The 14,973-nt window shown below is 49.6% G+C and overlaps 1 protein-coding gene across 1 annotated transcript; it reads left to right on the forward strand.

Moving 5' to 3' along the window:
* Positions 1 to 4,434: 4,434 nt before the first annotated feature.
* LOC307082555 (uncharacterized protein) lies at positions 4,435 to 8,096 on the forward strand (the record flags this gene model as incomplete). The annotated part of the gene is made up of 4 exons (XM_079746174.1): positions 4,435 to 5,002; positions 5,066 to 6,249; positions 6,492 to 6,737; positions 7,440 to 8,096. The coding sequence occupies exons 1-4, from the start codon at positions 4,693 to 4,695 to the stop codon at positions 8,094 to 8,096; spliced, it is 2,397 nt and encodes a 798-aa protein (XP_079602300.1). The 5' UTR covers positions 4,435 to 4,692.
* Between the last annotated feature and the right edge of the window lie 6,877 nt (positions 8,097 to 14,973).

The following is a 14,973-nucleotide window of genomic DNA, read 5'->3' on the forward strand; positions in this document are numbered from 1 at the left end:
AGGTGTGCCTTGAAATTTTTATTTGTCCTTTGGTGTGCCTTGGGCACAAAAAGTTTGGGAACCACTGGACTAAAGGTACGGCCACACTGAACGCCTTACGCGCGTTAGAGGCGTCAGCATTTTTGCATAGGGAACCATTGGTTTAGGCGCGTAGATGCGTTACACGCGCCAAAGCAGCGCGTTAGGCGCGTTAGACGCACCTAAATAACGCGGCCAACCCAGCAACGCACCAACGCGCGGAGTTCAAAAAATTGAACTTTTGACCTGCCAACACGTGACGCTTAGCCGCGATAGCCAATCAGCATTGAGCTTGGCCTGATGTCACTGGCAGAGAGACGCAGGACGCACAGAAGCAGAAAGAACATCGACGACCAAGTCATCATTTCGGTGTGTGCTGAAACGATGAGGAGGTGGTGAAACTCACCCAGCTGTGAGCGCCTACGGAGGATGTCATGCACCAGAGTTTAGATTCTCTGCCCGAGCCCGAGCCGACCCGCGGGCCAGTTATTTTCGTTTTGGCAAGTAGCCGTGTAATAAGCGGGATAATGTATAGAACGTCGCCGCTCATTATTGAAAATAAGCCCCTTCAGGATGAAGCAAGGCACCTCCGCTGGGCGGGCTCATCTAGCTGCGTAGGCGCGTTAGGTGCGTTGAACCATTTTTGTGACACACAATGATTAAGCGTCAGGTTAGGCGCATTCAGTGTGGCCGTACCTTAAGACTAAGACTAAATCTAAAATAGCTGAAAAAATTAACACTGATGGCACGACCACTGTTACTAATGCATTATTTATCGCTATGTTTTCTTTCCCTAATGCATACAAATTAATTTATTAATTTCTTTTTTTTACACATTAATAGTCAAGGCTGGGCCCTATTGTTATTTAGGCGGCCGCCTTAGCCAAACAGTGCTGGGGAAAACACTGATCCCTTTCTCCTCCATGTCGCAGTTCATGTACTTCAGGGAGTCAAAGCCAAAGTTCCTTTCCCCCAATTCCTTCTTAACCATGGCTGAGATAACCCCAACTACAGTCTCGTTGTGGAAATACCAGAGACGTCAAAGAACCAACCTGTTATTTGCCATAACACCAACAGCGGAACGGCTATCCAAATAAAAAAGAAGTGTACAACACTTGCGTTACAGTGTGTGTAATCACACACACAAACACACGTGGCGATCGCACGGTCATAGCTCATTGTCTCATTTGCGGGCCTAATTCTCTGGGTGTGCAAGGCAGAGAAAGGGGAGGTAACTTGGCCCCTTATGACGACATATGGGGCCACATTCCAAATCAGGGCGCCTGAGCTTCCACTTTTTCAAAGGCGAGCAGGATACCTAGTGCTCGTTTTATACAAACGCAAGTTTTAGCCACTGGGGGACGATAGGCAGGTTAGGGGAACTCATATTAATGTTAGAAAACCTGATAAAGTGAGATTTTCATGCCATGGGACCTTTAAAGGTTATATCAGCGATGTTGGGTTTTGAAGCAAGACCCCAAACAAACAGCCAGCTCGCCCCTCCCTTCCGTGTTTTGTGCATCCAGTAAAAACTATCATGAACGCAGCACAAAACCCCACAACACCCACCGCATGTCGGTGATTGGTTGGAATACTATCTATTTTGGTTTTGAGTTGTTGGAACCACCATTTGTTTTTCTGTACGGTCTCGGAGCATAGGCTGCCTACAGAGACACGTTTTTTTGATGGCCTGCTTATGGGGCGGGCAGCTAGCGGATCGTGAGGAAAGACCAGAGGAATGTGATCATTTATGTTTCGGCCTAGCATCGCTGATGCAATCTTTAAAGGACTTTAAAAAGAAACCGGCTTGTGAAAATAAATGTTGGAACAATCCTCTGTTGAATGTTGGGTGCATGCTACGAACTGGACAAATTGTGTATCTTATACAGCAACACACTGGTTCAAGCGTTGACACAAAGGCTAAGGTTGAAGGTTCAGGGACTCAGCTGTCAGCTGCTGGGGGAGGAGACGTACAAGAAAGCCCTGAAATTATCGAAAGGACCGGAGACAATCAAGAATCCGAGGACCACGTTGAACCTCCACCAAAAAGGTGAACCAGAGTCATCAGTAGAATAGAGTCTAAATTGTAAAACATAAATTGAAAAATGTATCTCCTTGACCATTTTATTAACATTAACATTAACATTTTTTACATTTTAGGATAAACAATGCAAACCCAACAGTTGCTGCAAGGTACAGGCTCACAATCTACTTTCATGCGGTTTTGGCAAAGGATTTTGAACTTGAGAAGGCCGACCGAATATTTATCAGAGCTGGCAACCATATTGGGACATGGAACGAGGACTTGGTTGAGGTTTTTACGACTAAGTAAGTACATATGCTGTACTTTATTGCTCCTAAATTTATGATATTCAACTTTATTTATTGGTATTTGACATTGACTCAGAGTGCATATCAAGCCTTAACGTATTTTTATTATTCAAAAATACAATGTACAAACGCTGTACCATATTCTGTGGATTCTTTTGTGTGCTATGTTTTTTTTTTTTATTACAGGGATCTTTGGAATCTTGGACATTTAGTTGGGGGAAAATTTGTGACCACAAAAAAAAACACCCTGGATAACAGCATACCATACAAATATGTTGTCTACAAGGCCAAAAAGAAACAAGATATGCATGAATACATTTACAAATTAGATTCAGAGCAAATAACGAATCGATGTTTGTTTGTGAAGTCCAAACTCCTCAATGAGGAAGGTAAGAGGTGCAACAATTCCTTGTTCATTCGCTAACATTTTCATTCGTACATAAGTACATGTCCAACATGTGATATATTTTTATGTGAAAGGGGAGTGGCATCAGTATGATGACATCGTCTATCCATCCAAGGATAGATACAAACACAAAAATCAGAAGAATGCTGTAGTATTCAGATCATGCCAGTAGTCTGAATACATGTTAATATTTACCATAAGCTTGCACGTACTGCTTACGTCATTACGGTAGTAGAGGCGCGAACCGGAGGTGATGTGTACGTGGCAGATTCTGTTAGTTCTCCAGCAATAAAGCAACATACTGCGAAGCTCCGTCTCTTCATTCTAAACCAAGTAAACGATACCCACAAATACCACACTGGCGCCGAGGATCCAGGAGAAGTACTACACGTTTCCCCGGAGAGTGGAATATTGCGTGCGGAAAAAAGTTCGGAGCGAAAGGGACTACGGTAACAAGCTGCTAAGTGTGCTAGTCAGTTAGCATCCAGACAGGCAACATGATGTTAGCACATGGCCCGACCGTACCACCGTTCGATACCGAGAGCGAACATAGCTCTATCGGACCGCGATGGACTAAGTGGCTTCGGAGATTCGAGAACTACACCACGGCTGTGAATATCACCGGAGAGTCAAGATTGAAAGCCCTTCTACTGCATCAAGCCGGCGAAAGAGTGCACGACATATACGATACGGTGGCGGGGGAAGGAGACAAGTATGGAGATGTGAAGACAAAACTCACCGACTACTTCTCCCCGAAAAAGAATGTCCAGTACGAGGTCTACGTGTTCAGGAAAGCCACCCAGCTGCCTGGTGAGAATTTAGATGTTTATAATACCAGACTTCGAATGCTAGCAAAACACTGCGAGTTTGGTGATGTAGATGTAGGGTAGTTGCCTTTTCGCGACCATGGATGGCGCTGTTGTGTTGTTGTTGGTCCTCAGCGGTTTAGCGATTGTGGCCTTTTGGCCTTACAGGCCACCGTTTTGTTGCAGGGATTCGCCCGCGCAAGCGCCTTTTTTGTCAGTTGTTTGTTTCTCTGCCGTAAGGTAAGCTGCATAAACGGTGCTCTGTGTAAATGTAAAGTACTTATGTTTTATCCGTATGTTTTGTGGTAGAATGCTAGCCGTAGGTGAATCCTTCTCTTCTTTCTTTTCTTTTTTATTCTTATGTCAGTTGTTTGTTTCTCTGCCGTAAGGTTGAACGTTTGAGCTGTGAATGAGAGAAATAAACGGCGGCGTGGTCCGAGCCATAAATCAAGAAAACTATCCGTGTGTCCCTCCTTCCGCACCCCCCCCAACACCTACACCAAACACAACGCAGAGTCCGGGTGTGGAGTGGCGTGAGCTCGCACGGCCTGGGTTACATCTTTGGTGCCGTGACCCGGATTTGTGGCGCTCCGAGGCCGAAGAGGAAGCGAGGCTGGCCGCAGCCCCTCAACGCCGCCGCCGTACTGAACTGTGTGTGACGAACTGAGTTATTCCTGTGAAGGTGCATTGCCAGGATCTTCATCCTATCCAGCATATCCTTTGAAAGTTGAAGTGCATCTTATTTTGTTGTGTTTCCTATTTAAGACATTTCCATGATATTCTAAAGAGACGAAAAAAAAAAGTCTTAAAGCTACAGTACCTAAATGAATATTCTGTGTGAAACATTTCTATAAGGATAATTTGTGATTGATATTAAGCAAGTGTTGTTGTTTTTTTTCTCATTCATATTCTCTGTGCTGAACATAGAGTAGTGTAATCACGTTTTGAGTTGAATTAATGTTTTGTGTGAGCTTTTGGGTTATTAAGTGATAATTGTGCCTGCCACACATTTTATTTTGTTTATTACATTCAAACACAGCTACACCCATTCACAGTCAAGCATAACAAGTAATTCGCACACACACATACATTTTATTCTGCTGCTTAAATCTGAGACAGAGAATATTGAAGATGATGAGTGACCATGCAGACTCTCCACTGAAGCAGGGTCTCACTGCAGCAACATCAGGCCCACCCACCCCTGTGCCTGCAACAACCCACAGCTATGACTCCCCAAGCAGAACGCATACTCACTTCCCCAGTGAAGGAGCTTCCACCAGTCACCAACAACCATCTGTGAGGTCAAAGCTAACCACCCAGTTCCTCAGGTCCCCTACTCAGCAGCTGCAGTACCACACTCCAGTCCGGCTGCCCACAGACTTTGGACTGGGCGCACAGCTCACCCCATCACCCCCAATTCTGTCCCCCTATACTGATCCCCGTGCAGCTCCAGCCCAAGTGTCCACATTACCAGCCCCTGTAACCCCAAGTGCAACTCCCCCAGTGTTCCAGCCGGCTGTGCACATTACCATGCCCCCTGTCCTCCTGCCCCAGACCAGTGTGCAAAGGCCCCCCACAGTCACCCTGCCACCTCAAAGCCCCCCATATCCCAACTTCCCAGAGACACAAGTCATACAGCAGCCCACCATGAACCAGCCAGCTGTCTCCCCTTATCCAACGCAAGTTTATCAGCCAAGCCCCCAGGTCCCCACCAGTGATACTGTTCCCTTACCTGCACCCCAAGCCCCCATGTTGAGTTTCCCAACACGACACACAATGAACACTATGAATAACCCCTCTACAGCTGAACAGACCTCCCAAGGCACAGACTATGGACAAATCCCCCAGTTGCACATGTCACAAGCTGCTGCACACCATGCTCAGATTCCCCTGCACTCATCTGCCACCAGTGCATGGGGCCCCACTTCAGCTGCGCCCACCTCTCTGAATGTTGCCCATGCTGCTTTCAACTACACATCTTCTCCCCACACCCAAGCCCCAGTATATCTACAGCCCCCTGCCTCAGTCCCTCAAGTCAGCATGTATCCAGATGCAGTCCCCCAACACGCCCTCCTGCCTCCATCTTCCATCCAGCACATGCTTGCACCTCTAAACGCCCCTGTCAGAGCCACAGCCACCCCAAGCCCCCCACCAGCAGCCTATGGCAGTTTCCTGCAGACTCATCAGGTGAAGAATGTCCAAGTCTTCACTGGTAACGCTGACAGCAAGATGCTTATAGAGGACTGGGTTCGTGACATGCAATATCTCCTGGAGGCAATAGAGCTCCCGCCCCATCTCCGCTTCTCCACTGTGGTACGTCACCTGAGTGGTGAGGCCAGGAAGCTGATCCTGAATCTACCCCCCCATAACCAAACCCCTGAGAAGGCATTTGAAGAGCTGAGGGCAGAGTACGGTGACACACAGGGCTCCCTGGACCCACTGGCCGACTTCTATGAACGTGGCCAGCGGCCAGGTGAGTCTGCCTGCTCTTATGCTATAGCACTAGAGGCAACACTGCGAGCTGTAGAAGAAACCCAAAGAGGGGGCAAGCTTTTCCCTGACCGTGACAGTAAACTCACCCGACAGTTTCTAAGAGGACTAAATGAGGAGGAGGTGTACATGAGGATTGCTCCAATGAAACCTCGGCTTCTGAGCTTCCGGGAGCTGCAAGATGAGCTCAGAAATCTGGCAAAAGAGACAAAAAAGTTCCAGTCATTAAACAAGTCAAAGAAAACCTATGCACAGGTCCAGGTTGCATCAGAGTGTACTTTAAATATGAAGACAGACAAAGCTAAACATACATCAGAGTGGTCAGAGCTAACAGATCTCGTCAAGAAATTAGCCCTTTGTCAAGAGGAGCAGATGGCTAAGCTGACGCACCTTGAATCAAGAATGGCTGCTCCCTTCTCTGCCCCTGTCCCCCCACCAAGAGCCCGGCCGCCCCCCGGACCCACAACCCAGACTTCAGCTGTCACATGCTACCGTTGTGGGAAGCAAGGACATATAGCCCGGGTTTGCAGAGCAGTCTTCCCAGATCCCAATCAGATATGGGCCCAACAAACTCAGCCCATGACCCCTGCAGAAGGGACCACACCTCACCCCACTCTGCCTTTAAACGGCTAGAGCCCATGGTCACCGGGGCGACTATGGGCAAGCAGCAAGACCCCCCACTGCAGGTGAGCAAGACTGGTGATGGAGAAGAGGATACCCCTTTAGTGGGCCCCAGGAATGAGGGGGAGGTGGAAGTCAATGGAATGAAGTGCAGAGCGCTCATTGACTCAGGCTCTCAGATAACCAGTATTACACACCAATACTGGTGCAACCACCCCATCCTCCAGACACAAAAGCTCCAGCCCTCTAAAATTCCCATTGAAGGTGCAGCCGGTCAGAGTGTAACTTACCATGGTGTCCTGCGCATCAACTTGACTGTGTTGGGAAAAGAGTTCAAGAATGTGCCAGCTTTTGTTGTAACTGACTCTGAGTATCGCTCCTCTGTCCCTCTGCTTGTGGGAACTAATGTCCTCCGTGCCTCCAGAACCCATCTCCGAGCAACCTATGGCCAGCAGTTTCTCCACCAGGTCAAGCAGAGCCATCCAGAGTAGTACACTTCTCTGCTGGAGATTGGGGGCATAGAACATAATGATGTGGATGACGTGGTGGGCCCTGCTGTGTACACTGGCCGCAAGGTACACATTCCTGGGGGAAAAGAGATGGATTTAATGTGCAAGATAAAGGCTGGCCCACAAAGAAAGACTTACACTGCAATGATTGAAGGTCACTCCTCCCTGCAGCTCCCCCAAGACCTCTTAGTCGCCAAAGTCCTCGCTGATGTAAAGAGAGGATGTGCCCCTGTCAGGGTAATGAACCTGTCCCAGCAGACTATTACCATCAAGCCTCACACACATCTGGCCAAAGTTTCCCTGGTGAACAGCGTGGTGGACTTTTCAGACAAAAAGCAGGGCCAATGTCACGAGAGCAAGAGCAAAGAGACGTGCATGAGTCTGGATCAGGTTGTGGCGAGCTGTGGAGTGGACTTGGGTGAAGCAGCAGTTGAGAATGAGCACCAGCGCTCCCTCCTTAAAGATCTTGTGGAGAGGAATGTAAGTGTGTTTTCCCAGCATCCCATGGATTATGGCCACACAGAGACAGTGCAGCACGACATCCCTCTAGTTGATTCCAAGCCTTTTCGGCTCCCTTATCGCAAGATTCCCCCAGCACAGTGGCAAGATGTGAGAAAGTTGTTGATTGAGATGGAGGCTACAGGAGTCATCAGGCCCAGTAAGAGTCCGTATGCTTCACCTGTAGTGCTTGTGACCAAGAAGGACGGCTCTTTAAGGTTGTGTATTGACTACAGAAAGTTAAACTCCTGCAGCACAAGAGACGCCTTCCCCCTGCCCAGAATAGAAGAGGCCCTGGAAGCTCTGGGGCAAGCAAAGTTCTTCTCTACACTGGACCTCACGTCGGGTTACTGGCAGGTGGAGGTGGCGGAGCATGACAAACACGACAGCATTCAGCACACCGATGGGGCTGTTTGAGGCCAACAGGATGCCCTTTGGACTGCAGAACGCCCCCTCCACCTTCCAGAGACTCATGACCTGCTGCTTCGGAGATCTGAACTTCACTCACCTGTTGATTTACCTTGATGACCTCATCATATTCTCCAAAACTTTTGATGAGCATCTGGAGAGGCTGCAGCTGGTGTTTGATCGGCTCCAGGAGCATGGCTTGAAGTTAAAACCCTCCAAATGCCAGCTGATGAGGCAGGAAGTGCAGTATCTGGGTCACCTGGTGTCTGCAGAGGGAGTCCGGACAGACCCAGAGAAGATCAACAGGGTTAAGGACTGGGTGAGACCCACAAACCGGAAGGAAGTGCTGAAATTCCTGGGGTTCGCTGGTTATTACCGCCGGTATGTGAGTGGATACTCCGCCCTAGCTGCTCCCTTGTACCGCCTCACTACTGGTGACCCAAGGAAGAAGAAAAGAGGCGGGAAGAAAAGTCTGGCACCTGACCCACCCTTCTTGTGGACTTGTGATTGTGAAGAGGCTTTCCAGACCCTGAAAGAAAGGCTGACGACCGCTCCAGTCCTGGGCTATCCTGATTACAGCCTGCCTTTTGTCCTTCAGACGGACGCCTCAGGGGAGGGGCTCGGCGCCGTCTTGGTGCAAGTTCAGAGTGGAGCAGAGAGGGTCATAGCATTCGCCAGCAGGGGTTTGAGTCCAGCTGAGACGAGGTATCCTGCACACAAACTCGAGTTCCTCGCTTTAAAATGGGCGGTGACAGACAAATTCTATGACCACCTCTATGGGCGTAGATTCTCAGTCCAGACAGACAATAACCCTCTTAAATATGTCATGTCCTCTGCAAAGCTAGATGCTACGGGCCAGCGGTGGGTGTCTCGGCTGGCTGCCTTTGACTTCGATGTCCAGTATAGGAGGGGCCAGAGCAACGCTAACGCGGATGCCCTCTCCCGTATGTCCAACCAGGAGGTCACCGAGGTCCTGCAAACGTGCCCCCAGCAGGTGAGGTCCAGTGAGCCCAGGCATGGTGTGGGACAGCCCACACAGGACCCAGTAAACCCCACAGCCAGGAGCACGTCTGCCTCAGAGAAACCCCAGTCTGAACCCCCCACACTTAATGAGCCCTACAGAGACATAGGAGTGGAGTCACTGCCTGCCATGACGAAACAGGAGATCCGCGCAGGGCAGAAAGAAGATCCTGTCATCGGCCCTGTCCTGCACTACAAGAGTCTCGACCAGAAGCCGAGCCGCAGCGAGAGGATCAGTGGTGGTGGGCAGGTGTGCCTTCTCTTAAAGGAGTGGAGGAGGTTAGTGATCAGAGATGGTATCATGTACCGCCGCATCCGAGACAGCCAAAGGGGAGCAGTGGAGCAGCTAGTACTGCCAGAGAAGCTGCGTGAATCAGTCAAGACGGCTCTTCACAATGACTCAGGGCACTTAGGTTTGGAGAGGACTGTGCAGATGATAAGAGAGAGATTTCATTGGCCACGCATGTTCCAGGAGATAAAGGCTTGGTGTGAGCAGTGTGAGAGGTGCTGCCTGAGAAAGACCCCAACTGCAGGAGTAAAGGCTCCCCTGGTCAGCATTCACAGCAGTGCCCCCATGGAGCTCGTATGTGTGGACTTTCTGACTCTGGAGAGGTCAAAGGGCGGCATAGAAAATGTTCTCATCATCACTGACCACTTCTCACGCTACGCACAGGCGTACCCCACTAAAGACCAGAAGGCCAACACTGTTGCCAGAGTGCTGTGGAAAAACTTCTTCTGTCGGTTTGGTTTCCCTGCGAAATTGCATGCAGACCAGGGGCGCAATTTTGAAAGTGCTGTTGTGAAGGAGCTGTGTAAGTGTACTGGCATCACCAAGACCCACACAACCCCCTATCACCCCCAGGGCAACGGAACCACTGAAAGGTTTAACCGCACCCTCATGAACATGCTTGGGACACTGGAGCCTCACCTGAAGCCGCGGTGGCATGAATATGTGGATGCAATGACACACGCCTACAACTGCACACGCCATGACTCTACTGGTTACACGCCGTATTACCTGATGTTTGGCAGGCATCCCCGGCTCCCTGTCGACCTGATCTTCGGGCTGCAGACCACTAATGAGCCATGTGAGTATAGTGAGTATGTCCAGACTCTGCATGACTGTCTGTCACAAGCTTATGCCCAGGCCAATCAGACCTCTCACCAAGCCAAGGGACAACAGAACAAAATATTACGACCAGAGAGCAAAGAGTCAAGTCTTCAACCCAGGTGACAGAGTTCTGGTTAAAGTGTGTCATGTGGAGGGGCGGCAGAAACTGGGAGACAAGTGGGAGCCCCGGCCGTACATTGTGGTGAAGAAGCAGCCCAGCATTCCTGTGTATGTGGTGCGCTCAGAAAATGGCAACACAGAGAGAGTGGTCCATCGCAATCTCCTCACACAGTGTATGTTTCTTCCAGTCGATCGGGCTGGTGGGATGACAAGAGGAGAGGTAGAACCGGACACAGAGGAGAACATGGAGGATACAGAGAACATGGAGATGGAGAATACAGAGGACATGGAGGAGGAAGTGGATACAGAGACGGGACGAGTGAGTGAAGGAGAGGAGGGACATTTAACAGCCAGGGGCACCAGCCTGCCTCCCAGGCCCAATGTTCCGAGGAGGAACGCGCCGAGAAATCGACGTCCCCCCAAAAAGCTGTCCTGTGAGCTACGAGTCGTGGAGTCAGAGGAGGGTCGGCAGAAGATAGAGAGAGGATGGAAGTTGTGGCAGAGAGCCAAAGCAAGAAGAGCAGCAGGACACATGTAGCTTAACACAGCAAAAGCACCCACCTTAATGGGTGGGTACATGCACACATTTTCATCATAAAACACTGCACACCACACTTATTCATTCTTCACATGTTTATTTTGGCAGTTCTCTTTGTTTATGTTTAATAGGTGGTCCTTATTTTGCTTATTTTGTTATGATGACTGACACGCCATCAATTAAAGAAGGGGTGGATGTAGGGTAGTTGCCTTTTCGTAACCATGGATGGCGCTGTTGTGTTGTTGTTGGTCCTCAGCGGTTTAGCGATTGTGGCCTTTTGGCCTTACAGGCCACCGTTTTGTTGCAGGGATTCGCCCGCGCAAGCGCCATTTTTGTCAGTTGTTTGTTTCTCTGCCGTAAGGTAAGCTGCATAAACGGTGCTCTGTGTAAATGTAAAGTACTTATGTTTTATCCGTATGTTTTGTGGTAGAATGCTAGCCGTAGGTGAATCCTTCTCTTCTTTCTTTTCTTTTTTATACTTATGTCAGTTGTTTGTTTCTCTGCCGTAAGGTTGAACGTTTGAGCTGTGAATGAGAGAAATAAACGGCGGCGTGGTCCGAGCCATAAATCAAGAAAACCATCCGTGTGTCCCTCCTTCCGCACCCCCCCCAACACCTACACCAAACACAACGCAGAGTCCGGGTGTGGAGTGGCGTGAGCTCGCACGGCCTGGGTTACATAGACAATGAAATAAAATCACAGATCATTCAAAGCTGCACGTCCTCCAGGGTGCGCAAATACGGTTTGAGGGAGACAAATAAGACATTAAAAGAACTCCTTGAATACGGCAGGACGATGGAACTGTCTGAATTACAGTCAAAAGGAATTGAAGAGGGTTCTAGTCTCGCTGTGGCAGTGAATCAAGTGCATAGACGACCCCGGAAGGAGGCATACCAAAAACGTCCAATAGGTGGCAGCAACACCCTATGCAGGAACTGTGGTGGCGAGTGGCCACACAGTAACGAATGCCCTGCAAGAGGCGAACAGTGCAAAGCGTGTGGCAAGCAAAACCACTTTGCAAGACAGTGTAGGTCGAAACCACAACACACTGAGCAGAAAACAGACACAAGGACCTACAAGAAAGACTACAGGAAAAGAGTCAACCAGGTAGAAACACAAAGTGAACCAGCTCAGCGTCAGTTATCCTCAAGCAGTGATGAATGTTATGCGTACACTGTTAAAAGCAATAAAGACACTAAGCAGCCACTGACGAAAATCAAGCTGAACGGAGACACAGTGCCAGCTCTGATTGACTCCGGTGCTGCAGTAAACATTATCAGTGAAAAGACATTTAATAACCTGAGTATCCAGCCCCGCCTCCAACACACAGATCTCAGAATACTAGCCTATGGATCCAAAGAAGCGCTGCCCATCCTGGGGAAGTTCACAGGCAGCGTGGAGGCGAGGAATAAGAACAAAACAGATGGAACGTTCTACGTGATCAAAGGCGATGGCTGCTCCCTACTCAGCTACCAGACAGCTGATGAACTGGTGTTGATCAAAATTGTACATTCTATCAGCCTTCCCCCAATGAGGCTCACAGTGGCGGATGAGCTTGTGAACAGCCACCCCGAGCTGTTTGATGGCATCGGTAAGCTCAAAGACTTTCAAGTCACACTACATATCGACCCAGACATACAACCAACATGTCAGCCACATCGCAGAGTTCCTTTTCATGTACGTGAGAAAGTTGAAGCTGAGCTACGCAAAGTCGAAGCCGAGGACATCATCGAGGAAGTGACAGGCCCGACGCCCTGGGTCTCGCCCATCGTAACACCACCAAAGCCCAAGGATCCAGAGAAGGTGCGCATATGTGTCGACATGCGGCAGGCAAACACAGCCATCCAAAGAGAGCGCCACCTGACTCCCACTATCGACGACGTCATACACGAACTGAATGGAGCAACTGTATTCTCAAAGCTGGACCTGACGTCGGGATACCACCAGCTGCAATTACATCCCAACAGCAGGTACATTACCACATTCACAACGCACCTGGGACTGAGGAGGTACAAGCGCCTCAACTTCGGCATCTCTTCAGCTGCTGAGGTATTTCAGAACGCCATCCATCAGACACTTCAGGGCATCGCCGGGGTGAAGAATCTCAGCGATGACATCATCGTTTACGGGGCGACACAGGCTGATCACGACAAGAGCCTGACTGCTGTGTTCCAACGACTAAAAGAGCGCGGCCTCACACTGAACCGCAAGAAGTGCAAGTTCAACAAGACTCGACTAGAGTTCTTCGGGTTCATATTCTCAGATGGCGGCGTCTCAGCTGATCCGAAGAAGGTTGACAGTATACGCCAAGCCGACAAACCCAAGGATGCAGCAGAGGTAAGAAGCCTTTTGGGCATGGCGAACTACTGCTCACGCTTCATTCCCGACTTCGCTACAGTCACGGAGCCGCTGAGAAAGCTTACGAGGAAGAGCACTCCCTGGCAGTGGGGTGCGGAACAGGACGCAGCGCTGAGCACACTGAGAGAGAGTCTCACCAGTGAGACCACGATGGCGTACTTCGACCCGAACAGGGAAACAGAGCTCATTGTTGACGCTAGTCCAGTAGGACTTGGCGCAATACTGCTGCAAAAGAACAAAGAAAAGAAACACATCATCGCATATGCAAGCCGAGCGCTCAGTGATGTAGAGAGGCGCTACTCTCAGACAGAGCGTGAAGCGCTTGCAATCGTATGGAGCTGTGAACATTTTCATCTCTATATCTACGGCAAAGAGTTCACTATGGTGACGGATCACAAGCCACTCGAGCTCATCTGGAACAACCCGAGGTCCGAGCCGCCCGCCCGCATTGAAAGATGGGGACTTCGACTGCAGCCGTACAACCTCAAAGTAGAATACAGAAAAGGGTCTGATAATCCGGCAGACTACATGTCCCGTCACCCAATCCCAGCACAAGCACCTACCAAGAACACCCGTGCAACGAAAGTAGCTGAAAAATACGTGAACTTCATCATGCATAACAGCACACCAAAAGCAATGACTCTGGATGAAATCAAGTGTGAGACACTCAAAGATGAAACACTACAAAAGGTCAGTACTCTCATACGCAACAATACGTGGCACACAGTCACAAAAGACACTGTACTGAGACAATATGAACATGTGAAAAGCAAGCTCACAGTGTTACATGAAAATGACATTATACTAAAAGGTTCCAGAATCGTCATTCCCTCCGCACTCGAGCACAGGGTCCTCCAGCTCGCACACGAGGCGCATCAGGGAATCACAAAGACAAAGGCACTCCTGAGAGAGAGGGTGTGGTTTCCAAACATCGATCGACAAGCTGAGGCGATGGTGAGAAACTGTTTGGCATGTCAAGCTAATACACCGGAAACACACAACGAACCACTGCAGATGTCAGAACTCCCCGACACAGTCTGGCAAGATGTCAGTGCAGACTTCTACGGCCCACTGCCGACAGGTGAACATTTGCTAGTTATCGTGGACGAGTACTCCCGGTATCCTGTAGTGGAAGTCATGCACTCCACCTCTGCAAATTCGGTCATCCCTGTCATGGACAAGATCTTCTCGATGCTTGGCATCCCCAGAACGGTGAAGACCGACAACGGCCCCCCTTTCAACGGTGAGCAGTTCAGCAAGTTTGCAGCCTACATGGGGTTTCACCATCGGAAAATCAGGCCACTATGGCCCCAGGCAAACGCAACTGTAGAGAGGTTCATAAGAACACTTGGAAAGTGCCTCCGTGTTGCCCACATGGAAAACATCCCCTGGAAGCAGCATCTCTACACATTCCTACGGGAGTACCGTGCAACACCACACAGCACAACAACAACATCACCTGCTGAGTTGCTGCTCAACCGCAGGATGCACACAAAGATGCCTTCAATGAGCACACCTATCAGACCAGACGAGGATCTTCGCAGGAGAGACCGCAAGGCCAAAGCCAAAATGAAGGCGTACTCAGACACTTGCCGTCACGCTGCGCCTTACCCTCTCCGACCTGGTGACATGGTGCTGTGCTCTCAACCCAGACACAATAAACTTACTACAGCCTACAATCCTAAGCCGTACAGAGTGACCACCGTCAAAGGCTCTATGGTCACAGCTGAGCGGACTGG

Source organism: Pollachius pollachius, assembly GCF_949987615.1.
Source record: "Pollachius pollachius genome assembly, chromosome: 11".
Classification (NCBI taxonomy): Eukaryota; Metazoa; Chordata; class Actinopteri; order Gadiformes; family Gadidae; genus Pollachius; species Pollachius pollachius.